The sequence below is a fragment of the Ursus americanus genome, chromosome 5 (genome assembly GCF_024610735.1).
Source record: "Ursus americanus isolate L20-20 chromosome 5, mUrsAme1.1.p, whole genome shotgun sequence".
NCBI classification, from domain to species: domain Eukaryota; kingdom Metazoa; phylum Chordata; class Mammalia; order Carnivora; family Ursidae; genus Ursus; species Ursus americanus.
Genome location: NC_142131.1, coordinates 47094661 through 47121506, shown reverse-complemented (window position 1 = coordinate 47121506; position 26846 = coordinate 47094661). Strand labels below are relative to the sequence as shown.

Sequence of the window (26846 nt, the reverse complement as noted above, 5' to 3'; positions counted from 1 at the left end):
GGGTGTGAACAAGGCCAGAAACGGAGAATTGAAGTGAGGCATCCACATGGGATACAGGAAAGTGCCACCAAGTTCCTCCCACTTCCCAGGGATTACGTGGGACCAGGAGATTTCATCACACCATACTGTCAGGGGAGAGGCTCTGAACGAGATACAGATCAAAGAGGCACCCAGGAAAACACCCACAGACGCCGGAGAAAGATATGCAGATGACATGAAATGCGAATTCCCGCCACACCTGATCCCCAAGCCCCTCCCGACCTGCCGTTAGTCCAAAGGTCCGCCCTCATTTCCATCATGTATGGCCATCATCATGTATCCATCATCATGTTCATACCACGGCAAAGTAAAAAACATGTAGTCATTGTCACGTAGCAGGCTCTGTGGCCACTAAGACTTTGCAACAAAGTTCCCTCTGCCTTCTCCCATGTTCGACTGGCTTCTGACGACCACCCTCTCCTTTGCCAAGCCTCCAGTCAAAGGGCTTCTCCTGTAGGATGCGTTACCTGACTTGCCAGCAAATTCCACCTGCTCTCCTCGCCATTTAGTTCAAACAACTCTATTGTTCTAGAACAGCCGCTTTCCCGTTCCTGTCTCCTGCCTAGAGCAAAAACTCCCTTGGTCTTGGGACTCTGTGTCTTTTGATCTTGTTCCCTTCATTCGTGGAGCCCACCCTAGATGGCTGTCAAATACTGGTAAAACAAATGGGTGAAGGGTGGGACACAGGAGGCTGTATCATGTCATTATGACAGAAAGACCAGCTGAGTCACAAAATTATGTGATGTGGCCAGAAAATTGGACTACTGTTTTAACAGTAGTTGCAAAATTATATGAGGCAGTCCCGGGGCTGTGCTTCCCAAACTAGGGTGCACATTAGAAGAATATGGATTCCCACCAAATCTGTATTTTATAAACTCCACAAATGGCTCTCATGCAGCCATCAGCCAGCCCAGTGCCAAGTCAGAGACCAGCACCAGAAACCAGGCTTCGGTGTGTCCTGGGCACAGTTCCGTGTGTCTACGAAGGCAGCAGAAGCATCTCCAAGAGCAGCTCCATAAGTGTCTTGGTAACTGTACGGTGTCCCTCTAATAGCTCAGTGCTCTTCTGACGTTCTTTATCTTCCTAGCAAAGAACCGAAGTAAACTGCTTTTTGGAAAGGGGCCAGCTACCACCTGTAGTGAGCCCAGGTATGAAATACGACCACTCTCCCGCCTGCGGAATATCCCGCCTAGGGAACGACTGGCATGATCATTACTTCCTTCAACAAGCATCAGATGTTAGCAGAGGGGCAAAAGCTATCTCAGGCCCACGTACATAGTAAGAGGTGGGCCAAGTGGAATTGACATCACTGAGATGGCATCATTGGAAACTCTTCACATGCTAATTAAATACACCTTCTCTGGCTCAATAGTCAGGAATCTGAATAGATAAAGATGAATTACAGGCCTGGCATAAGTTTCAGAGATAGGAGTAAAAAGACTCTTGCTCTATGGACTACTACAGTATTAATATTATTTCTTTTCATCACGCAGACCAGAGATACACAAACCTCAATTCACAGAGCCCCAACACATGCTGTCTCTGGAGGTCCCCGGCTTGTCCCCTATCTTTTATTAAAGGGGCTCATGAAACTACTTCATTAATTTTAACTCTTTCCATGCACGTGGGATCCACTACAAAGGGTAGCCTAGGCAAACTGTCCTCAGACACAGGAAAGTCTAAAAGGCAGGCCTTGCGTTTGGCCTTGAAGAACAGCAGAACTCCTGACCACCCCCAGGTTACATAAAACCAAACCTTACTGGTTACAAAATATGCTTGCCTGTGAGTTTACAGACCAGCCCTATAGATGAACACACGCTAGGGTTGAAAACCCACAAGACAAACAGATCTGCCATCTATGATTAAAAGTCATCCTCCATGATGTTAGAAAGGCCTGGTGAATGGGGCCCTGCAGGGCTCTTCAATTTCCTTTCCCAGCCGCTGACCGTGTCCAGGAGCTGATACCCGAAGATGTGAAATGGTCTAGTCTGGACATCGAGCAAGGCTTCTCATGTGATGATATAGAGATATATAGATATGTGATGGTATTTCTAGAGCACACTGGGATCACATGGAACCCCAAAAAAGCTATTCAGAGCCTAAAATAACCAAGGACCCCCACTGCCTTGGGTCCTGCCCTGCTGCCAAGGCTGAGTGTGGTGAGGTCCTGCAGGCCAGTGGGGTGCCGGGCATAGCAGCAGGCCAGGTTGGGTCTGGCTGGCTTCTCCCACGGCTGGGAGAATCAGGTGGACACCTTAACGAGGTGTATGATCTTGAGTTAGGACTTAACCCTCAGAACTTCAGTTTTTATTAGCTCAGAGTGGATAATAATACCTAGCTCACTTCACAGTGTGGCTGCCAGGAATAAATGAGGGAGGAAAGTGTGTGTGTATGTGCGTACACACGCATATCAAATAACTAACACACAGTAAACAATCTTAAATATTCATTATATTGATTCCATTCAAATTATTTACAGCCCTTCAGAATGTTTTTAAAAGCCTTAAATTAAGTATATTGGAGAGAGACTGTCCCCATTTTCCAAGTGAGGAGATACGCACAGGGCGAGCATCTTTCTCGTAAGTGACAGAGCTGATTAGTTTCAATTGGAAGCGAATCCAGGACTCCTACCTCTGGGCACTGGACAGATTTCCACCTGAGGCCACTGAACCACTGATCCTTAAACCTCACGACAAAGGACTCTTTCTGACAGGGCTCTCTTTACCGTTTGCTGCTGAATCCGACTGTTCCAGGGCTCAAACTGATGCAGTTCTCTGCAGCAGGTAACTTAAGGAATCCGGTAACCCTGAAGATGCGACTTATAAAAGCAGTGCATCAACCTGCCCCTTATGGCCCGAGTGTGTTCATGCAGCTTATAAAGGGACCTAACTTACAATCCAGGGTAGTACCAGCCCTTCAAGCCTCACTAATGTATGGCAATGATTAGAAAAATCAATCATAAAAAAAATGTGGAGTTTATCAGAAAAAGGGAGAGAAGAGAGACAAAAAGAAAGGAAAAGAGTAGAGAGAGAGAGCAAGGGAAGGAGGAAGGAAGGGGGAGAGGGAGAAAAAAACAAACTCTGTAAGGAGGGATGTGGTTAAGAATGGCTGGATTCGGGGTGTCTGGATGGCTCAGTTGGTTAAGCATCCGACTCTTAATCTCAGGGTCATGAGTTTGAGCCCTGCATTGACTGGGCTTTACACTGGGTGTGGAGCCAAAAGAGAGAGAAAGAGAGAGAGAAAGGAAGAGGAAAGGAAGACAGAAGGAAAGAAAGGCTAGATTCAAACTAGAACAGAGAATAAAAGAACAGAATCTTGAACTCAAGCCTACGGGAGATGTGGGTTCCCATTTTAGTTTTCCTTGTCTAGTCTTCAACTTAAAAGAACTTAAATCACCACTTCTGTCTATCTGAAGTAATGAGAATATGCCTCCCAGAGAAACCGGAGCCCTCTGTGGACTTCTTCCCAGTGAATAAAGTCAGCCTGAGAACAGTACTTAAGACACATCTGTTCTATACTCTGCCGACATTCCAGCAGCTCAGAATAAAAACTATAATCCTAGGAACAGAAAAGGAGGATATAAAATGAAGAATGTCTTCCAAAATCAAATGTTTTGTTACCTGCGTTCAAATCACAAAGCACAGACTCTGACCTTTGGTGGGGACTCAAGATCCTTTTAAAGTCCACATGAAGGCGCAGCTGGTTATTTAAAATAAATTCCCATCTGGGTAATTAGATTTAACCCCCTAAAAACATTCCCACTCCGAAGAATACATTAGGATGGAAAGACAACATGGATGATCTTGCTGGTCTTCTTCCCACAAAGTAGCATCATTTAAAGAAGAGAGAGAAAGGGCTTTCTAAGATAGTCCGGCTGACCCGACACAGTATTTGGGGAAAGGTACTGAGTAGGCTCCACGGGACCAGGGTTCTCATCCCGGCTCTGCTGTTAAGCACGAAGCTTCCAGTGAGACACACAGACTTGAGCTCACGCTCTCGCACCAACGCTACCCGTGCCTACACAAGTGACTTCGCTTCTCCGGGCTTCAGTTACCTCCAAGGGGACAATGCTACCCTTCTCTGAGGGCGCTGGTGAGGATTATGCAGATACCATGTGTAAACGGCTGAGCTCTGCTTGGCTCTGTGTAAATGCTGACGACATGTGAGCTACCATCTTTATCAGAGCTGGCCACTGTAGAGCTGCCCGCTCACAAATACTCAGGAAGAACTGAACTAGCACTTTATTAATCAAAATAGAACAGACCTTGCCATAAAGGGACTGGCAGAGACGCCAGGCCCCACTCAACCCTCGGCAACTGTTCTCAGCTCCTGCCACGAGCAGCCAAGCTCAGCCAAGACTTCTCCTTTTAAACCCGCCCCCCAGAGGGCAAGATCCCATGGCGCCTCCAGGTCATTCTTCCTCTGGAAGAGGAGATAACAATCCACTTGCTCTCTCCCAGCAGGAATGGAGAGTGGGAGGCAAGGTCTTAAGCCTGGCCCCAAACCCACTCTCCCTATGCCATGTATGGATCTGTTTCTAGGACCCTCAGTGACAAACAGGCCGTTGAGACAGACAGAAAGACAAAGATCTGGGAGACGTGAGACCTCTTGAAGAGGAGTGCAGTTTCTCGGCTCTGAGTCTGCACTGAAACTGAGCAGTTAGTTTCACAACCTTGGCTATTCCATTCCTCTGAAATGCTATGGATGAGTCTCAAAAACATTGTTTCTCGCATCATCCAAACATACTTAAGACCAGGTGTGCTAGAGGAAGGTTAACCTGGGGCACACCCTTCTACACAGAGCCCACTAAGCAGAATTGGTAACAATGGGAAGCACCATTTTCCGCTTTCTTTCTTATGTGTAGTTTGGCCCTGGAGGGGCAGAACCCAAAGCAGAAAAGGAGGAAAGAGGTGCTGACACACAGGAAACAGTAGCCCCGGGCAGTATTAACAGGAGCAGGGTGGACACTCAGTCTTCTGAACTAGAACATCAAAGGCAGCTGGGTGCATTCTTCCCTCCCCAGAACCATGTTAACCATTTTAGAGATGTGATTATCAGGGGGCCAGACAAGGTATGCAGCCTGCCCTGGGTCAGAATGGAGTGGGGGATGAACTGTGGATGGCATCTTAATCCCAGCCCCCTGATAACGGTCTCTCAATCTTCAGCAGGGTTCCAGACACGCATCCGCACAAGTGGATAAGCAGGGTAGGAACGAGAGGACGGGGAGGGGAGGTGCACAGGGTCCACGAAGCCATTCCAGTCGCAAGCAGGAAGGTCGGCTGGGCCGATGAAGCCCAAACCTCAGACACTTGTGCACCATTTTCATGGCAGTTGATATAACCTGTAGAAACTGTACTGTCATTTGCATGGTATTATCCTTACATAAATGTATTTTCCAAGTAAACACTGTCTTACTCCTATAAATTCTAAGCCACTATCACTTACCAAAAATAGACAGCAACCTAGGAATGAATACTATAAAAACTCACTGCATTTTGGGGACATTCCGCTGCCTTCGAAAAAGGTTCCAAAGGAGGAGCTCAGATCTGCTACCTTGGTTAAAAAATGAAGTTACCAAGTGTCAGGGAGGTGTCCGATTCAGACCAGCACTACGCTGAGCCTTCTTCCTTCAGCTATTCAGCAGGTTAGAAAAAGAACTAGAAACTGGACACGTCTCACTGTGGGATTCAGTGTTACTGAATGCCCTCTTACAGAACAACCTAAAATGATTCCATGTAGGAATGCCACCCCTGCTCTTCATCAGGGACCACCGTGGGCCGACGTGGGCCAATGTGGGTCCACACGGGCTTGTCAGAAGCAAAAGCAGGGCCCAAAGCAGAGCCACAGGGAGATTACCGGGGCTCATGAAGAAACAAGCTCATCTTTAGCTGGACTCTGGGAGGGAAAGACGGAGAGGTTGCTGTCCGGGATGGAAACCAGGCCTGACAGCAGTTTGCAGAGTCTCACAAGAGTTTAGGGAGAGACCAAGGGAGTGTGGGAGCCAGACCTGCTTTTGCAGGTCTGGGGTGGTACTGGGCAGGTGACTTGATCTATCTCTGGGCCTCAGCTTCCTTAGCTGGGCAGAGTTCGATTAATCCTCGGCTTCCTTGGCTTTCGTTCTCTAAAAAGGCCTGCTTCTTTATCTATAAAGTATAGATCGTAACGTGAGGATTAACTGTCAGGCGGGGTCTGTAAGTGGTGGGCACTCACTACTGCTACTGCTATAATGCACACAGACAATTAGAGCCAAATCCACATCACAGGACACTACTGTGATACGTAAAACGTCCTGCCCAGGACCAGAATGTGAAGCAGACTACAGACTGAACAACAGTCAGTGCTTTAAAGAACTAATTCACGGCCATCTTTGGCGTGACTTTAGGTGACAGTTTTGTGTCTGGTTTATGACCTTCTTATTTTTGTTCGTTTGTTCTTTTTTAGGCCTCAAGTCTATGCAGTAACAGGTGAAAGTGCTCTGCACACAGGCAGACTAGAAAACTGAGTCCAGCTTTGTTCAAACACGATCCCGTGTCCCTTTAGCTCAACAGCCTGTGCGAAAGCCAAATGCCTACTTCATCAGGAAGGAGTGCATGAAATTTCAACCCAGGCCTTGATTCTAGGGATAAATGGGCTTAATAATTCATTCATCTGTGACTACTGCCCATGAAGCTGTAGGTTTGGAGCGTGTAGGAAAAGTAAGCTATGAACACAAACAGCAATAGGAAGTCAAGAGAAAGGATCAAACTATCGACATAAAATGATCAGTGGTTGCCAGTGGTGTGGGGAAGTAGGGAACGAGGGGGGTGGTGAGTAGATGAACAGATGGTGCCCTCAGGGCTTGGGGGGCAGTGAAACTATGCCGTACGATACTATAATTGTGGATACAGGACATTATGTGTTTGTCAAAACCACAGAACTGCACAAAAGTGAAACTTCATGTAAAACTATCACTTCTGTTAACATATCAATACTGGTTCATCAGTTGTAAAAAATGTACCACACCAATGCCATATGCTGATAATGGGACACTTTGGGGTGGGGGGAATGGAGGGAGTTTATGAGAGTGCTCTGTGCTTTCTACTCAATTTTTCTGTGAACCTCAAAGTACTCTAAAAAGCAAAGTCTGTCAATGAAGAGAGAGAGAAAGAGAAAGGGAGAAAAATCCTCTGTCCAGTAGAAATCAAAGGAAGGTCCAGTGAGGCCTTATCAAGGTAGGTCTTGGGAAAATGGCTGATCTGGACACCTGGGTACGGCCAAAGAGAGAATTCTTATCAGAGCAGGGGAACAATAATTTATTTTTTTTAAGATTTATTTATTTTATTTCAGAGACAGAGAGCTGGTAGGGGGAGGGGGAGAATGGGGCAGAAGGAGAGGGAGAGAGAATCTCAAGCAGACTCCCTGCTGAGCACAGAGCCCAACAGGGGGCTAGATCTCATGACCCTAAAATCATAACCTGAGCCAAAATCAAGAGTTGGACGCTCAACTGACTGAGCCACCCAAGCACCCCAAGGAACAATAATTTATAACTAGCATTTACTGAAACCTTCTTATGTGCTAGAAAGTCTTCAAAGAGATCAATGAATTGTCAGTGAAACGTTGCTGTTCTCCTCACTGAATTGACGAAGACAGGAAAGCTTGGAGAGATTGGCTCATGGTCCAACAGCACATAACCAGTCAGTAGGAGAACTAATGCATCAACTCAAGAAATGCATTTCAGTGGGCAACTGTGATGTTGGGCAGAGTCCCTGATGCCTAGGATTCTGGAATGGGAGACGCTCAAGAGATGGCCGGCTGAAGAGTTTGACCTTCATTCTGTGCATGCTGGGGAGCTCTAGAAGGATTTTGAGAAAATGAATGAAATACAGTCTCCGAGTAGAAGAGAAAATTAAGCTGACAGAATAACCATGCTGGAGATAAAGGAAGGAACTAGTTGGAAAGCCGTAGCTAATGGCAAGAGAAAAGAAAAAAGAAAGAAAAGAAACAGCTTATACCATTCAGGGTACCAGGAAAGTGAGTTAATAACTGGGTTATTAAAGAGAGTGTAACAAAGGGATTCTTTAACGAAGTGTGGGCAGGCTTTGTGCCCACCCACAGCAGGGAGCCACCCTATCGCCAGGCCTGAAGCAGACAAGGGGAGAGAGAAGTCACCCAGCTGAAGAGGGCGCTGTGAGCACAGCTCTGCCTGACCTCGGAGGTGTGACCTGCAGGAGAGGCATGCAGCCCCTCCTCAGTGACCCCGCAGGAAGGAATCAGGAGGGCGAGATACTCTGACCTCAGCTGTGCACCTTCCTTCCAATCTCCTAGCTGCACTGAAGGAACTGAATCCAAGTAGGAGCCCAAGGGCAAAGGGCCTACAGATGCAGGCGAGAGAGAGCCCCACGGTATGCAGCAGAGCAGAAAAAGTGGAGAGGTAACTGGAGAGGCAAGCTGAAAATATCCTGCCCAGTCCCTGAATATCCAACCGTGAGACATGATGTCATACACCTCAATACAGCCATACAATGGGTAGTCATACACCTATTTTTTTCAACAAGTTATATCTGTATCTTGACTTTCAAATAAGCCACAATGTGCAAAATATGATTCTACTGTGGCAAAAGCAAAAAAAAAAATACTATAGGTAAACGTGTTTTGTTATGTTTTTGTGTGAGCAGGAGAAAGGTCTGGAAGGATGTAAACCAAATTATTAACATTGGATATGGTAGGGGGAAAGGATGAAGATGGAAGGGGTATGGAAAACTTACTTTTTCCTTTCTGTTTCTCCACTATTTACTTATATTATGTCACTAGTTGCACAAAGCATATGCCATTTATAACTTTTACAAGGGGCTTAATAAAGAAAATTACAAAGAGGAAAAAGACTAAGGTAATGACTATGGCCCAGGTGAGAGCAAGAATACGGATTAGAAAATGCGAGGCATGATGCGGAGGAAAGCCAGAATCAACTCAGCGGCTGCAGGGGAAGGAAAAATGATGTGTCTAAGTTGACTGAAGTTTCAAGGCAAGGTGGCCAGGAAGGACTCACGAATAAAAATGGAGAAAGGAAAAGAGAAGAACAAAGTTGAGGTGCAAGAGTATCAATAATAATTTTGAGGTGCTGGTCAATCATACAGCCATGAAGCCAACAGCTAGACATGGGAGCCTGTGATTTAGGAGGATGGGCAGGTGTTAATGGATGGACTTGAGTTAATGCCATTGTGAACCTGGCCATGCCAAGTGAAAGGCAAGAAAGGAGAGTAGACTCTTGGAATGGGGGTCAGGAGCCCCAGATCCTGGTCCTAGCTCTGCGACCCTGAGCAAGGCACTTGGCCTTTCTGGGCTACTGTCCAATGAGCGGTACTCACTTCCTGTTTTAGAAGTAGACTCCTCTTTGGGGCGCCTGGGTGGCACAGCGGTTAAGCGCCTGCCTTCGGCTCAGGGCGTGATCCCGGCGTTCTGGGATCGAGCCCCACATCAGGCTCCTCCGCTATGAGCCTGCTTCTTCCTCTCCCACTCCCCCTGCTTGTGTTCCCTCTCTCGCTGGCTATCTCTATCTCTGTCAAATAAATAAATAAAATCTTTAAAAAAAAAAAAAAAAGAAGTAGACTCCTCTTTGATCATTTAGGACTGGCAGCTGGCTTTGACGGAGCCTTTAGAATGACAGGGAAACCTAGTGAATTCCCACCCGATTGCCTGTCAGAAACAAGAAACTCTTTCACTGAATCTGAAAGCTGGCCAATTGCAATTCCCAGGGGAGGAATGCGGGCTTGGGCCTTGGAATGTGTGAGCGGCACCTTCAAATGACAGGCAACTGCTCCCCAGCTATTTGCAGAGGCCACAGGGATGCTTCTCCAAGTCTGACCTTATACTTTTAAAATTGGCGGGGCTGCCTGGGGATTGTGGTTATAAGCACATAACCACTGGCTTATGCAACTTCCCAAAACTGGTCCGGTGGCGGATGCGTTAAGAGAGCTACAGCTGGGATGTTCCAGCTCACACCACGTTGCTGTGGAAAGGGCCCTTGAAGAGAGATCGTGGGAGGAAGGGGCTGTTTCCAAGACCAGAGATGTCCCCCAGTTTGTTCTGCCTCGGAGCCCAGACGTCAGAGATTGGGTCCATAGAGGAGCGCAGAGAGGGGCCGCATCATTCACTCTGTAGCTAGGAATGCAAGCGGTGAATCCGTGCCAGACGGAACGGAGGAAAGAGGAAAGGGCTTTGTAGCACAATCCTCACTGTGAAATGGAGAAAATGATATCCACCCCAAAGGACTAAAGTGAGGAGTAAGCCCAAATTGCGGTGCATAGTAGGTGTTCAATAAATGCAGGTTACTTTACAGGTTGGGACACAAATCTCAGGTCAGTGCTTCTCACCTGGATGCTTCCCTGCTCTCTCCTCTATCCCTGAAAAGTAGCTTGACATTTCATTTCTTTTTAGTGTGTACGTGTGTGTGTGTGTGTGTATACAAACTACCTTCTTGCAAGAACCCAAACACTTTCCAAGGAATATGGGGAGCTGAGAGGATGAACCAGCTCACTCTTTTTTCTGGCTCTTTCTTTTTCTTTTTTTTTTTTTAAAGATTTTATTTATTCGACAGAGATAGAGACAGCCAGCGAGAGAGGGAACACAAGCAGGAGGAGTGGGAGAGGAAGAAGCAGGCTCATAGCATAGGAGCCTGATGTGGGGCTCGATCCCATAACGTCAGGATCACGCCCTGAGCCGAAGGCAGACGCTTAACCGCTGTGCCACCCAGGCACCCCTTTTCTGGCTCTTTCTTGACACAATTAGCAGACAGTGGTAATGACCAATTCTCTTGCTCATTCTTCTATCTGCCTAGAAACCTGCAAACCCATAGCTCTGTTTTCATTTGATAGAAGGTGGTTATTAAAGCAGTGGCTATTTTTTGACTCTTGGGCCCCAAACTTCTCCAAGTAATACGGACAGAGAAAAGTGCAGATGCTCGGAGAACAAGGACTTCAAGAGGTCAGGCGGACTTTGAATGAAGTGAACCCTTGAAATAAATACAACTGAGCCTCCATTTAAAAATTATCAGAACTCAAAAACGAGATTGGCAGGCAGTTAATCCTACAACAAAAGGTTTCTTCCCACAATAGGCACCCCCTAAGATGTATTTCAGACTGCCTTCCATTTGCAAGCATCACACCGAAATCACAGGACTGTATGCCCCAGGCCTGAAGGCCTGCAGGCTTCCTCCCTACCTGCAAAGCCTTGACGTTGCTTCCCCGCCTCATAAACACTATTTCACATTCTAAGATTCTAACACCAGCAGAATAATCTTTTGATATAGTTCCCAATTTCTTTTTTATGACCGTCTCTGCTCAGAAATGTTTCAAACAGTGCTCTGAGGACTGATGTTTAGAGTTGCAAACATTGGATGCATACCCAAGCAAGACGTGCACTGTGACACGTATTCAACTGTGTCTTAAAACACAGCAAGCAAGTTGTAACCATTGCAGGTCTCTTCCCTTCAGTTCAGAGAGAGCAGGTGTCTGTCCACGTGTTACCACTTTTGCCACTGTTCTCAAATCTTTTCACCTTCATCCGCTGCTCCGTTCATTCGAGGTGAGACTGAGCCAGGCCTGGGTGCGAGAATGCGGAAGGACACAGAAGTGGTCCCTGTCACCATGGAGCAGACCGTTCAGTAGCCTTCTGATAACCCTGCTTCCTTGACACCTGTTCTCCCCAAACCACTGACCCCAAGGAAAGCACATTAGTCTCAAGTAAAGGAGCAGTGAGCCTTTTCACTCCCTGATTTATTTATCCCTTCATTCTGTCATTTAATGTTTATAAACGCCTCCTGTTCACAGAGTAGGGATACAACATGAACAAAATACATTCCTTGACATTGTACTGTCGTGGTTGGAAAAGCAAAGAACAAGTAAGCTAGCTAAATGAGTACTGTACTTGCGACAGTGATAAAGAGAATTCAGACTGAGGGCAAGGGGATAGCAGAGGCTTGGAAGCGTCTGGGACTGTGTCTGAGGAGGTTTTCAAAGAAGATATGTCTAAGAAGCTGTCTGCTGAACAGAACTCTGAACGATCTGAGGAAGCAATCCAAGTCAAGAACGGCTCTTAGGAAAGACCACTGCCCACTCCCGGGGAGCAGCAAGCACAGCAGCCCTGAGCTGCAGACAAAGATGTCCCAGGGAGCGCGGGAGCAGAGGCCGGCTGCCGCCAGTCACCCAGGAAGGAGCAGCAGCAGGGCTGGGTGTCCAGAAAGGAGGACAGTCAGGGCCAGGCCATGTGGAATCTGGAGAGAGTCACGGTCTGTTTTATTCCAAGTGCAACAGATGTTTGAGCTGGGGGAGCGACTTGATCCGATTTACATTTTTAAAGGATCACCCTGGTGATGCCCAGAGAATGACCTAAGTGTAGGCAAAGTGGGAGCACGGAGTTCAATTGGGGGTTACGGTAAGACCAGGGAGGCTTGAGGTAGGGCGGTGGCGAGTGATGAGAAATAGTGACCAGGGGTTGGATGGAGATTCTATTCTAAAGGCAGAACCAACAAAGTTGCACGGCTTGTCTACAGCTGAGCTGAGCCTTACCCCCAGTATCTCCTGAAAACAAACTCTATTCACCTCTTAACTTGATCGTGCCTTCTTACTAACAAAGTCCGAGTGACTTGAACCTCTACATGTAAGCACTGATAGACCAGACAAAATGGGGAGGATGGGGCTGGAAGACCACCATTTACATTCAACACGCAAAGCACCTCATATTTCCCATATGATAAGCTTTGGGTTTACCAGCAGCTCAAATTAATTTCATTTTTTCTTCTCTTTTTTTAGGTGACTGCGTATTTATCAGGCCTTCCTGTTGAAAATACTTCTAAAGTATGTCGTTTTAAAACTCTGGCATAGATAATTTCCACATCCATTCATGTTACAGATGTATGGGTCAGGATTCCTGCCTGAGCAGATACGATCCAGCGTACGTAAGTGATTCCCCTGCGATGGGTCGGAGTTCTTCGGGGCCTGGGGTCCATCATCCCAAACCTTAATCCTTCACTATGTATAGCTGTCCATTTCAACAGGTGAAGGGAAGACTTTGTAGTGAAATTCAAATAGCTTATCTTTTAAAATGTCCCTGATCTCTGAATTTTTCCTAAAATCAGGGGCCAAATATGTCCTGTCCAATCCATTAAGTGGATTCCAAGGCATTGAGACCCTGGGGTACATTTTTTTTCTTCCTAACTTTAAACAACTAGATGACCCTCGTGACTCTACAGTTTGGATTAACTTCCTGCCCGGGAAGTAGCACCATGTACTAAGTGAGGGCTTCAAGTCAGACAATGAGGTGAACTGGGAGCTTCCTCCACCAGCTAGATATTAACTATGTGACTTGAGATAAGCTACCCTCCTGAATCTGTTTCCTCATCTGTAAAGTGGAGCTATAAATAACTATAATCTAGACGTAAGGATGAAACGAGATGTCATAGATAAAATTATGATGAAAAACCAGTCGGTATGGCTCTGACAAGGCATCATTTCTTACATTATTTATGTGGGTTTCCCTTTTCTGTTCATTGAGAGCTTCTCAAGTTTGAAGATTTGAATCTTTAAAAGTCTTAGTCCTTAACGTCCCCGTGTCATTCTGCCAGGGCTGCCATAACACGGTACCACAGACTGAGCGTCTTAAAAACAAATACTTATTTTCTCATAGTTCTGGAAACTGGAAGTTCAAGATCAAGGTGTCGGCAGGGTTGGTTTCCCCGACGCCTCTCTCCTTGACTTGCTGATGGCCTTCTCTTCCCTGTGTTTTCAAATGGTCTTGCTCTGTGACTGTGTCCTAATCTCTTCTTCTAGAGCCAATAATGGATTAGGGCCCAACCTCCTGACCTTAGTTACCTCAACCATGTCTGTAAAGGCCCTATGGCCAAATCCAGTCACATTCTGAGGTACTAGGGGTTAGGACCTCACCACACGAACTTTTAGGAGACAAAATTCATCCAGTAACAGATCCTCAAGTTCCCCTGCCTCAGAAGAAAAGGGGGTGAGAAAAATACTGAACTTAGAGTAAGGGAAACAAGTTCTACACTTCTCTTTTTCCTTAATTATTTTGCTGTGTGACCTTTGGCAAATTATTTTCCCTCTTCCGCCCATATTTTCTTAATCATTAAAATGAGGGGGTTGGAATAATGGATCCCTTATTTCTCTTCCTGCCCTTAACCGAGCAAAGCTAAGTTTTTCCCATAATTTCTCACATCAAAAAGGGTCTGAGATAGAGCGCGCCACGAAGCAACTGAAATAAAAACAAAACAAAACATACCTTCTTTGTGGAATCAACCCAGGATGAAGTCTCTAGAAGCAGAGGATTAGATCCAATTGCTTTAAAACCTTCTAAGTTGTTTATGCCCTTTCTCTCTGTCAGGCCATAATTTAAACCAATTTAGTTGGATAAACCAGAAACCCCAAGGTGAATTTATCAATATCCCCAAACAAAGTAATCTCATCAAGATTTGGGGCACAAATTGGCTTTGAGGGAAAGAGTATATGATTTCAAATAAAGGTCTCCTTGAAAGAATTAAGGGCAAAAAAGTTTTAAAAACAAACATACATACACACAGAGAATGTAAAATTAAAACCAGCTTCCAAGCTCATAGGTTAAGCCAGTAAGGAGAAGAGAGAAAGAGCTGGGCATGTTTCCTCTCCAGCTGTGTAACTTCAGGTCCCAGAACTCTGTGTACCTCTACAAATGTCAACAGCCTCGGCGAGTCAGACAGGCAAGCAAGGGCGGACGTGAGAAAACCAATGTGCTCATTCAAGAGCAGAAGAAGAGAGAGGGAAGGCAGAGCTCTCCATGGAAAACAGCCCAACTACCAAAGCAATCAGAGCAATGACAAGAATACAGGACGAAGATGAAAGACAGTGGGTTTCAAATCTCTAGTCTGGCAGTCTTGAGCTGAGCAACTCGGGGCAAGTTACTTAACCTCTCATCCTGGAATAGCTTTTAATTTAACTTCACTAAAAAACAGCAACTGAAAACAAATGCATCATTTCATGTTTGTTAATATCACGATCGTAGAAACAAACCAAAAAAATTCAACCAAAATGGGATTAATTTAATCAGATCCCCAAGCACTGGGGTAATATGTGGGTTTTTAAAATTATGTTATAGAAAAATATCTGAAACATGGAAAGATGTCATAATATATTGTGGAATGGAAAGCAGGACATAAAACAGCATGAACACTACGTGGTACCATTTTAATAAATGGCATATATAGTCTTAAGAAAAAGCTCAAAATGGGTGTATTCATAAAATTTACAACGTCTGTCTCTGATTAATTTCACTATAGCTTATTTGTATTGTCCTCATTGTGTTTATTTTGGTAAATTTTTCTATAACCCTCATGCTGTTTTTCGTATTGGGGAAAAAAATTCCTACTTAATTTTAAAATCTCAGTGCCCTACAATAAACCAGACAGAAGAAGTCCTAATTCATTCAGACCCACTTGCGTCTCCGTCTCCATTTCTTCACCTGTAAGGGAAATCTAGACTAAAATACTCTCTCTAAGGGAATTCTGACTCTATCAATCTCACAGAGCTTATATTTAATCAAAACCTTGGCAGAATCTTGCTTTGGATTTATTGAGAAGCTGGGGAATGTCCTGTGGGGTATGGAATGAGAAGGAGGCATTCAAATCCACATCAAGAAGAAACCCCCATTGGTATTTTTGTTAATTCAATGCAAAATAGTCTTCTTTGCTAAAAGTGGTGGCCGCCCCTCTGGCAAGTTGGCCCGGGTTGTGCCATCGTGTGGAGCTGCCTTGGACATGCTGGGAAGTGAGTCTGCCTGTAATGGGAAGGCTGGAGAGCTTCTGGAACCAGGCAGTGCTTGTGCAGAGGAGGGCACCAAAGGGCTGTTCTCTGTACCTCCCATAACCTCAACTACGCAAGGTTCACAGGAAACAGGTGCAGGGAAGGCCTTCACCCTGGACCTGAATTAAGTGAATTCCAATTTGAACGGGTGTCTCATGACCTTGGAGGTGGAAGAAGATAAAAGAAGGTAGAATTTAAGATAGCTCACCTAGCAGTTGACAATGTGGGCTGAGTCAGTCCGAATTTTGGTTCCACCACTGAAGGCTTGCATGCTCTTAGGCAAATTTTCTGATCTAAGTTTTCTCCTCAATGAAATGGGAAGACTGAGTTGGAAAATCCGTCTACCTAACTGAACAGTTCTGAGCATTACATGAGATAATGAATAAAAAGCACTTAACACAGGGGCGCCTGGGTGGCACAGCGCTTAAGCGTCTGCCTTCGGCTCAGGGCGTGATCCCGGCGTTCTGGGATCGAGCCCCACATCAGGCTCTTCCGCTATGAGCCTGCTTCTTCCTCTCCCACTCCCCCTGCTTGTGTTCCCTCTCTCACTGGCTGTCTCTATCTCTGTTGAATGAATAAATAAAAAAATAAAATCTTTAAAAAAAAAAAAAAGCACTTAACACAGGATACAAAAAAAATTTGTTATTGTTAGTAAGTAGTAGTAGTAGTAGTTGTTGTCATAAACTAATTTCCCATCTGTGTTCCAGATTAGATGCTCCAGGGACAAGCATTGCATTGCTAGGTCCAGAGCCAATGGTCAATACTTGTTCTACAATCAAAAAAGAGCAAAATGCTGTTATTATACTTGATTATTTTATATATGATTTTTCTAATACATAAAGTATTTCACGTGCTTTTTGACCTGAGATGTTAGGTTCCATGAATAGACTTTACTTCTTCACTTTGCCTTCTCTTATTAGTGCTCCTTTTATTTTTTTTTTTTTAAGATTTTATATATTTATCCGATGAATAACTAATAACTCCAAAGGCTTGTGGTTTCTATGCAAAGGCAGAAAGGCCTCAATTCAGATCTATGTTGGATCCCGGTTCAAAAAGTCATGGGGACAATTTTCTCTATTTGAAAGGAGGCATAAAGGTCTCTTTCTTTTCAATCATTTCCTGGAAGAGAAACAACGGGTCTGTTTGCAAGCAAGGAGTAGCCAGGTAGGCTCTGAAACAGGCTGAGAATGGGGTCAGATGCAGGATTTGGAAGAAGGGAAGCAAGGGAGGTCTAAGAAGAGAGAAGGACAAATGAGGGCCGGGCTCCGTCGGCCCCGGTCGGGTCCCGGAGTACAGCTGACCCTGCTCGCTCTACGGGTGTGCTGTCCTGTTTCCCTTGGCTCAGTGAGCCTCTGCTGATTTCTTAGAGCCAGGCCTGGTCTCTTAAAAGTTAATATTCAAGAAGGCCGCCAGTGAAAGGAAGGATGACGTACAAGCACAAATGTATGCACGTTCTGATCATCTTCTGGCTTGAAATCATTCCTGCAATTTAAGGGTTAAATGTACCCATTCATTCAACAAATATTTACAGAGGGCTTAATATGTGCCAACCAAAGACTGAGTGCTGTAGACTCAGTGGTAACAAAACCAAAACCATCCCTACCTCATGGGGTGTCCATGGCATTATTTGGCTTTTGGGGGTGGGTTATTTCCATTGGATGGCAGCCACCTCACTTAAAATATTGGCAAGAGCAACTGAAAAGAGCTTGCTGGAGCACATACAGACTAAGAGCTGTTTTCTGTTGGTCCACCTAGTTACTTGACCAGTGTAGATTTGGGGCAATTTGTCAGCTTCGTGCCCTTATTGATGGTAGCCTTATCCAAAAGAGAAACTATTACGTGCTAGCAAAGGAATCACGGTCTCATTCGAAGAACACTCATTTGAATTAATACCAAAGTTCTGCTAAGAAAAGGACAACATTATTCCATTTCTCTCCTGTACAGAGTCTATTGACCACATCTACCCTCTGAATGAGAAAAAGGGGGGATTTTAAGTGTAAAAGGCAACCAAAGACCCTTAGACTCAGCACAGATCTGGGCTGGTCCCACCGATTTTAAGCCAACAAGGACTACTCTGACTTTCTTCTCACTGCATTGTCTTCCCTCACGGAAAGGGCTTATGACTCTTCTCTAAATTTGGAACACAGTGACGAGGGCTGACCATGATCTCAGGAAAAAAGAGAAGACAAAATAAAGGCTCATAGGGTCATGTGCACTGGCAGGGACCTTGGGGATCATTTAGTTCAATGCCCTCATTTGACTGATGCAGAATTCAGAGGGATAATAAGGGTTTGCCCCAAGTCACACGTAAATTAGAGGCAAGGGCAGGCCTGAACCACAACATGCTGATACTCCATCCAGGGCTGTCTCTCCCTGTGTCAAAAAGGCTGGAGGGCTCCTTTGCTGTACTAGCCAGCAGAACTTTTCTCTTAAAAAAAATCAAATCTCACTTTTTCCTGCATATTTCATTGTTCAGGGCTTCCCAGGAAAAAAGAGACTAATTAAGCCATGAGAAATGTGTCCTTGAATTCCAGATGTCCCAAATAGGCTCCTGGACCATTCTAAAGTGGAGCTCCCCCATCTGGCTCAGAGTGCTGGGAGTGTCCTATATTTCTCTGGCGGAATGGGGAGCTTGGCTCCTTCCAAGTCTGGGAAGCAGACAGGCAGAGAGTGAGAAGGGGCCTTGGGCCCAGACTGTACGTATGCAGGGCAGGAAAACAGCATCTGCTTTTCCACCGTCCACTCACACGTGCATCTGGGCAAAAGCCAGAAGCGAATTCAGACGGATGGCAAAGCCATGCATGAACCACTATTAGGAGGACATACACTCGGTAGTTGTTCCGGGGGTGATGTGACAGGTTTGGCCAGATCATCCCCACTCCTTCCACCCTGAGAACACTGACCCGCATTTGTGAGCTAACAGGTGCTGACAGCTGGAGGTGACGGGGATGGGGAAAACCACCTGTGGACAGGGAATGACTGCTTTCCTGCCTATGAAACGAACTCACCTCTGGACGGATCAATCCCAGGATCTTGCTTTTTCAACTGTATGACTTTAGTCAAGTTACTCAAACTCTTGGAGCCTCTATCCAGAGCACAAAAAATGGTGGTTAATCACTGCAGCTACAGGAGATGCTATGAGTCAAGTGGGGAAATCCACACAGCCACTCAATAAGCGGTAGCTCAACAGCTCCACTAGGCTTAGTCCCATCTTTCTAACCACCGAGATCCCTACAATCTAATTAACAGAGGAAAGTTTCTCAAGAGAAGTTGTTGGGGTGTTTTTTTTTTTTAAGATTTTATTTATGTATTTATTTATTTATTTATTTATTTATTATTTATTTATTTATTTATTAGAAAGAGAGCAAGCACACGCAAGCAGGAGTTGGAGCACAGGGAGAGGGACAAGCAGACTCCGTGCTGAGCATAGAGCCAGAGGCAGGGCTCAATCCCAGGCCCCTGAGATCATGACCTGAGCTGGAAATCAAGGGTCGGAAGCTTAACTGATAGAGCCACCCAGGCAGCCCAAGAGAAGTTGTTTTTGTAAGTAGACTCCACATAGAGACTAGGGCCAAACAAAGAGGCCAAACTGAAGGGCTCATCCTATTTGACCACATAGTATTTTTGGTCTATTTCATATACTGAAATACCCATAGACCGAGTCTGAGGAACGAGAAATTTCACAACAGAAGAGTGTGAAAATAGAAAATAGCCTATTTCTCTGGGTTGTCCAGGGTCTTTCTCATTTGTTTCTGAGTGGCCTACAGAAAATGAGAGAAAAGGTAAAATGGAGCACTCATTTGAGGAGGGAGTAACTGGGGAGCCTGTCAGGCTTCCTATCAACATTCATCACAGGACGCGATGACATATTCAAATTTCCAGTCTCCTTATGATTAGGAGCACTGATTTAATCAAAGAGGGGCAGATTTATATCCTAGGGAGAAGTTCCTACTGCTGTAAACATTTTGTAACTTTTCAAATGTAATAAGCAAAAGCAAATCGTCCTATGAAATGTGTCAACAGGTAAAGAACAGAGGAACCATTAGGACATAAAGGGGTTTTTTTTGTTCTTTTTCAAATTCAGTGGTTTTTTTTTCCCAACTGAGGAGAAAGGGCAGGGGAAAAGCTACTGAACAGGGAGTCGTAAAGAACCTGCCAGAAAGGGTGTTCATAACCTGTGTCACTTTAGTCTACAAGCTAATTAGGATTGAAAAACAATATAGTGCAACTAAGAAAAACATCCTTTATTCAGCTTAAGAGAAAGTCTCTATATCAAAGACCAAAGACAGTCTAATGGCCTCTATTAGATTGTCAGAAATGAATGAGAAGACTAATTTTGAGAAACATTGTGACATAACTTAAGCAAGAAAAAATAACAGGAGCTTCTATAGAACACTGTATTAATTTTTGTTTCTAAAAACTTGCATTCAAAAAATAGTTTCCTAATAGCCTCTTTCTATCCCAGACTTTTATCATGTCGTCCCCTTCATGAATTTCCACATTCCAGAGTAGTTGAGATTTTATAAATAAATCAGCATTTACTACTGTGAAGATATCGGGGCTCAGAGACCACGTTCAGGGTCACTCTCCTCATTGGGGCCTTTCAACAGCCCAGGGAGATAAGCAGGAAGATTTTCATTTATAAGCTGACAGTTCTACCACACAGGCTGGAATTCTCTGAGAAAATCTATTCCTCTAGAATTCCCCCAAATGCCCAGCCAGCTCCATCATAGCTACTAATAGGCAGAGCTCTTTATACACCTGAGGCACTTTGCTGGTGTTTCAGAAAGAGGAATAACCCAGAGGCGCCTGGGTGGCTCAGTCAGTTGAGTTTTTGACTCTTGGTTTTGGCTCAGGTCATCATCTCAAGGTTGTGAGATCGAGCCCTGTGTTGCGCTCCACGCTCAGTTCAGAGTCTGCTCGGGATTCTCTCTCTTTCTCTACCCCCCTCAAATACATTTTAAAAATCTTTTTTTTGTTGTTTAAGATTTTATTTATTGGAGAGAGAGAGAGAGACAGAGATAGTGAGAAAGAACAGGATCAGGGAGGAGAGGGAGAAACAGACACCCTGCTAAGTACGGAGCCAATGCGGGACTCAATCCCAGGACCCGGAGATCATGACTTGAACCAAAGGCAGACGCTTAACTGACTGAGCCACCCAGGCATCCCAATAAAAAAAAAAAAAAAAAAAAAAAACTTGGAAAAAAAAAGAAGGAAAGAGGACTAACCTGGCCGAGAATCACCACATGGCTTCTCAAAATATAAAGTAACAAATGAACACCCCAGGCAGGGCCGGGGCTGAGATTTCCATGATCAGATATCTAAGATGCTTTCCATTCCTAACTTTCCCTCGGTCTTTTACTCTGGAATTTCCCTACCAAGATGCCTTACACGGATAAAGCCAACTGTGGGTGACTTCTTTTCTTTCGGTCTCCCGAATGCTAGTCCCAAGTGACTAGTCCCAGTCCCAAGTGGCACCTCTTGAAGCAAGAAGAAGGCACGGAGGCAGGGGCAGGGTTGCACTCGCGCCTCCTCCAGGTTCTCCGCTGGTTCCAGGCCCCCAGCTCAGCTGCTGCACTTCATAAGGCCCCTTCCCTTCCCCTCAAGAATAAAAACTTCCTATGGCACTCACAAAGGTCACGATCCCACCCGTCAAACCAGACCACAGCGTCCTGACTATGCGCCCGGGTAAGAACTCTCCGGGTTGTGTTCCTGCCTGAGGATGTGTATTCTGGGAATTCCCAAACATCACACACACACAACCCAACCCCCAGTGCGGCCAAAACGCATTATCTGCAAGATAATATTTACGGAAATCCAATTACCGTTTGCAAAAAGCCAATTCTCTGTGATGTGCCTCCCCTCCCAGAGGGAATTCTGGAACTCTTTATCCACACCTTCCAGATCTCTGCTGCACGTGCCTCTGGGAGGCGGCAGCTGCACCAGGACCGCTGAGACTGTGAAGCCAGAGAAGCCTGAGCTGACTTCAGGCTTTGCCCCCAAATTCTCGCTGGGTAACTCTGCATAACTAACTTCACCTATCTGTGCTTCAGTTTCCTTAAAATGGGTTTTTGCAGAGACTCTGACAAGAGAATACATATAAAGCACTGGAACGTGACTGTGAGATCCGTCCCAGTCTTGCGGTCAGCTTCAAGCGGTAACTCCCCACCGCGGAACTGATAGGCGGCTAGCTACCCTCCCCCAAAGTGCTATTTACATTTACTGAATATAAGTAAGAGACACCATGTTAAGGGATCTGTTGACATTGGCAGGCAAAATACACCTCCCAGATGCTACCAGGACTACTTAGGGGGTGCGGAGTCTTTCCTCTATACCATTTGCCTTACTAACACCAAGTAATAGTGATGGTAGAAGCAGAAACACCACAAAGAATGTGGTGGTGAAGGGCATGCACTTTGACTTCAAGCAGGTGGGCAGGTTTGAGTCCTGCCTCTAACACCCACACAGTCTCTGATCCTGGGCAAAGGCTTTTGATTTTCTATGGGTTTTGGGTTTTTTTTTTTTGGTTCTTTGGGGGTTTTTTTGTTTGGTGTTTTTTTGGGGATCTATAAAATGGGAATAACTATAGCACCTTTTAGACAGTGTTAAGTCAAGGATCAAAAGGAGACAATGGAGGTAAGGCACACAGAACAATAACAGACAAAATAAACACTCAATAGGTATGAGCTCTTCTTATTAGGAACAATTTTTAATTCATTTATTGATTTAACTGATAACCAGGAGACATCTATGTGCTAGGGACCATGCTAGACAGTGGAGACAGAGGTGATGGCAGCACAATGTCCCTGCTGTGATCGGCTGAACCAGACTAAACTGCCAGCCTAACATTTAGAAGCAAGGGCTGGTATCGAGGTAGACCAGACAGGTCATGCACGCGGATAACCTGAGAAGAACAATAAGATGGGAGTCCTGAGCCACTCACACAGAAAGCTCCAGCCAATTCTACCAAGGACAGAGAAACCCCTCTCTCCGAGAAACCAATAAACACAGGTATAAGAAGGCTTTGATCTCAGGAGGGCAGCAAAAATAGGTGGCAGGAAAAACAAAAACAATCAAAGCCTTACGGGGGTAGGGGTGGGGGGGGCAAATTGTGGCAGAGGGTGGTGTCTGGGGAGGCAATGGGTATCCAGCAAGAAAGACTGCCCCCATCGGTCCTCAGATTCTAGTGACATTTTAGCTACTGGGTGGGGCAGCCTTCACAGAAAGGAATACAGAGGCTAAAAAACTTAATTCAAATTCCATAATCTTGCCATTTAAAAAAATATGCTAGAATTGACAGTAGGGGATATATGTCACATTTAGATCTTTAATGACATTTTCTCATGTATGTATATGTGTCCATATTTTAATGTTTTTAATTATATCCAGGAAGAGTATCTCAACCCTTACAGTGTATAGATAACTAGAATCATCTAAAGACATACAAACATGCAAAAATAATCGAATCTAAAATAGAACGCTTGTTTACAGAAATACAACACAAAGCCTGAGGAAAATCTACAAATGGATTCCTTGCCCCTGAAGCCCAATACCCCCCACCTCCTGCTATGCTCCTCTTCTCCCCCACCCCACCCCAGACCCCTTGCAACAATGTGAATACAAGGTAGTCTGGCTTGAAGAAATTCACAACCACTGTCCATTCTCCTCACAGCTGCTGGAGACACACAGCCCCAGCTTGAAGGTGCGGCTATGCAGCACCACGCCCCATGCACCGAGAGAAAGGATGGAAGCTGCGCTGAAAATGAAGGAGGCACCCCAGGGAAGAGCATCCAAACAAGAACAAAAGGGAACCCCTTGAAAACCTGGCCCTAGGATTAGGGCACAGCCACATTTATGGGGGTTTCGAAGGCAAGTTATCAATCAGGGCTAAATTTCTGTAGCTCTCCTGAAAGGTGGCCTAGTGATACCTATGAGAATGGGCGTGGCCCTCGGTACCACAGCACAGGCTGAGTTCACAAGAAGAACCTTGCGGTCTTTGGACTAGAAAGAAAAAAAATAACCTTTTCTCTGCTTATCCCCAACAGGAGAACTGGCAAATGTATAGCAGAGATAAGGCAAGGGGCATTTGAGCAGCATGCTTCATGCATGAAACAGCATGAGAGCTGGGGTTCATCAGGAGAGCTGGGGTTCATCTCTCCTCACTGAGGGAAAATATCAAAATTGAGCTTTTGTCCCAGTCTTTTTTTTTAAATATCTTCCACAGCTGTCTGCAAAGACAACTGGCACTGAGAAAACCACCGTGCATTGTAAAGATCCACAATGTTTCTTCAATAATGTGAAGTCAATGTTATCACGCAGTGGTAAAGGAGGGTATGTGTACACCCGACACCTTTACCTGGCAAAAGGATCCCTACCCATCCCGACCTCTCCTTCTCCTAAGCAGTGTTGTTTATTCCCTAAGACCAGGTGGACGGCAGGTAGGGGTGGGGTGCACGTGTGTGGGGTGAGGCTCAGGTGCATGAAAAAGATAGCCTGCTTCAATAGAAACAAAACCACTTGAGAATAAAGTGCACTAGAGCCAAGAACAGCTTCCCCCTGCCTACAAAGGTAAGGTCCTGCATTGGCAGTCTCAAGCACACAGGGCGTTCCAAACATAGCGGACCAAGTGCAAACAGACTCATGCCCACAGCAAAATCTGGTGGATCCCTGGCAAATGAACTATAGTAGCAGGTACAGCTCTGCCCTAGGGCAGCTGCAGAGCCTCCCAGGGGCCAGTTGATCGCTTCCTTTGTTCGCCTTGCAAAGATGGAGTAGCCACCCATTCCCCCACTATACACACACACACACACAAACACACACACACACTACACACACACACACACCCCATTCACTACAAAGCACAACCATACTGCTTCATGCGAAACTAACCAATGTCAGTGTTTTTTGTTATTGTTGTTTTGCTCCCTACGACCCCCCCCCCCTTTTTTGGTAATGCCCATCCCAGGTTGTCTTATGCCCCTTCCATTCAGGGGCTTCATTTCAGCGCATCCCACAGAAACGCTCAGCTGGGGCGCGGTATTTTGCCGCTGAGAGCTGCCTCTGGCGAAGATGCGGCTTCTGTACCTGATAATGGCAGGTCCCCTTTCCACCCCGCCCTAGGCGCTCGCCCAGGGCATTTGACACCCGCCAGCCACGGGTGGCTCGGTTTTGCACACAATGGCAGTCGGACATGTAAGGCTCACTGTAAGGCACACAGCGTGCGCCTACTACCCCAAACTAAAATTTGCTCTTCAAACTCAGCCTTTTCTAGGGATGAGGGGGGAAAATGACCTGAAAAACGAAAAATCCATCGAGGGGGGAAAAAAAAGTTGGTCATTGCCTCTACAGCCACAATAGTTGTCTAGTCCGGAATATGACGTACCGAAATATGAACGGGGTGAATGCAGGCAAGAAGGGGACAAGGTGAAGACCGAAGGTCCAGACACGCCGCCACCCTCGCGGCGCGGGAGGCAGAGACATGGGGTTGGAGCTAGGAGAGGGGCGCGGTCGTGCCACCAGGCACCCCTGGGGAAAGGTGTCATCTCTCCATACCCCGCCTCGCCAAAAGGCACCTAAAACAAAAAGCACACCCTGCCTAGGGCAGCGTACACTGACACCCCGGGCGGCGCGGGGATCCAGGGAGGGCCTGAGCCCTGCGTTATTTGGAAACTACCGGCTGGTGGGAAATCAGAGGATTATGTATCCTTCTGATACATAATCCAAAATTCTCCGCGCCACTCTGGGTTTCCTCTTTGTTTTGTTTTCCCCCAAACGCCAGGGTCGCTCCGTCTGGGTGGCGCCCGGCGCGCCGGCTGGGCTGACCGCCGCTCTCCACCCCCGGGACCCCGGGTCCCCGTCCCTCCCCGGGGACCGGACCAGGGTAGCCGGCGGGATCCAAGGCGCCCCGCCCGCGGCGCAGCGAGCAGCGAGCGAGCGAGAGACGCAGGCGGCCGCGCCCCGCGCCCCGCGCCCCACTCACCGTGATCCGCGGGATGTTCTTCTTGCCTTGGTAGGACATGGTGGCGGCGGTGCCTGCAGCAGCGGCCTCCCTCCCTCCTTCTTCTGCTCCTGCTCCTGCCTGCCCGCGCCTTCCTCAGCGCGCAGCGCCGGAGATCAGGTGGAGCGAATGGTGCGCTGGCCACAGCCGCCGCCTCCTCTCGCCTCCGCCCCCCTCCCGGGCTCCCGCGGCGGCTGCCAGAGACAATAGTAAATCTCCCCGGTCCCCCCTTTCACCCCCGACCCCCCCGCCACACACACCCTCCTCCACTCGCGTTCACGCCCGGGCTTTTTTTTTTTTTTTTTCTTTTGCCGTGCCAGCTGGGACCCCGTAAGACCAGAATGGCTGCTCCGCGACTCCTCCCTCTTCTCTCTTATCCCTATTGATTTTCCTCTTTGCATCTGCCTCACCCACTTTTTCTTTTTCTTCCTTTTTTTGTGACTTAGGAGTGCGGCGGAGCCAGCCTGCTCACAGCCACCAGGGGGCGCGAAGGACTTTTCGGGGCGGGGATGCTGCAGTCCCGGGTGGAGAAAGAAGAGCGCGAGCGTCGCCCCCTGCCCTCGCGGGCCGAGCCCCGGGAAGCACCAACGCGGTCAGCGGCAAGCCCCTGGTCGGGTTTCCCACCCTCCCGACCCTCATTTCGGACCGGAGAAGGCTCCCGACTTCCCTCCCGGAGTCCGCGCTCCTCCGATTCGGCGCGGGCTGCAGGCGGCGGCGCCGTCTTTGTTACAGCGAAGGGCGGCACGCCGCCTCTGCCGGCCGCTGCGGGTGTAAACCCGCCGCCGAAGCCCGGAGAAAACCCAGACCTGCTCACACCTGGTGCAGCCCGGCCGGCCCGCGGCTCTCCTGAGATCCTGGCACTACGTGTCGGAAAATGTAAAGCAACCACTCGCTCTCACGGGGCTGCGAGGGACTCCGCGTCAGTTACCAGCAACTGTTCTCCGTATTTTAAAAACAGTCTCAAAATAATTTGTTGTAGAGGAACTCCACTG

At 46.7% G+C, this 26846-nt stretch overlaps 1 protein-coding gene across 2 annotated transcripts in view; it reads right to left on the bottom strand.

Annotated features, from left to right (window-relative positions):
* Positions 1 to 26846, bottom strand: part of DPYSL3 (dihydropyrimidinase like 3) — a 110399-nt gene that overhangs the window by 35028 nt on the left and 48525 nt on the right. Inside the window, exon 1 of one of the 2 annotated variants that reach the window (XM_045794354.2) lies at positions 25837 to 26038. The exons of the other annotated variant lie outside the window; for it this stretch is intronic. Coding sequence (XP_045650310.1) covers positions 25837 to 25875 — 39 coding nt within the window. The 5' untranslated portion in view covers positions 25876 to 26038. Of the gene's footprint in view, positions 1 to 25836; positions 26039 to 26846 lie in introns of those variants that run through there. 2 annotated transcript variants of the gene reach the window in all.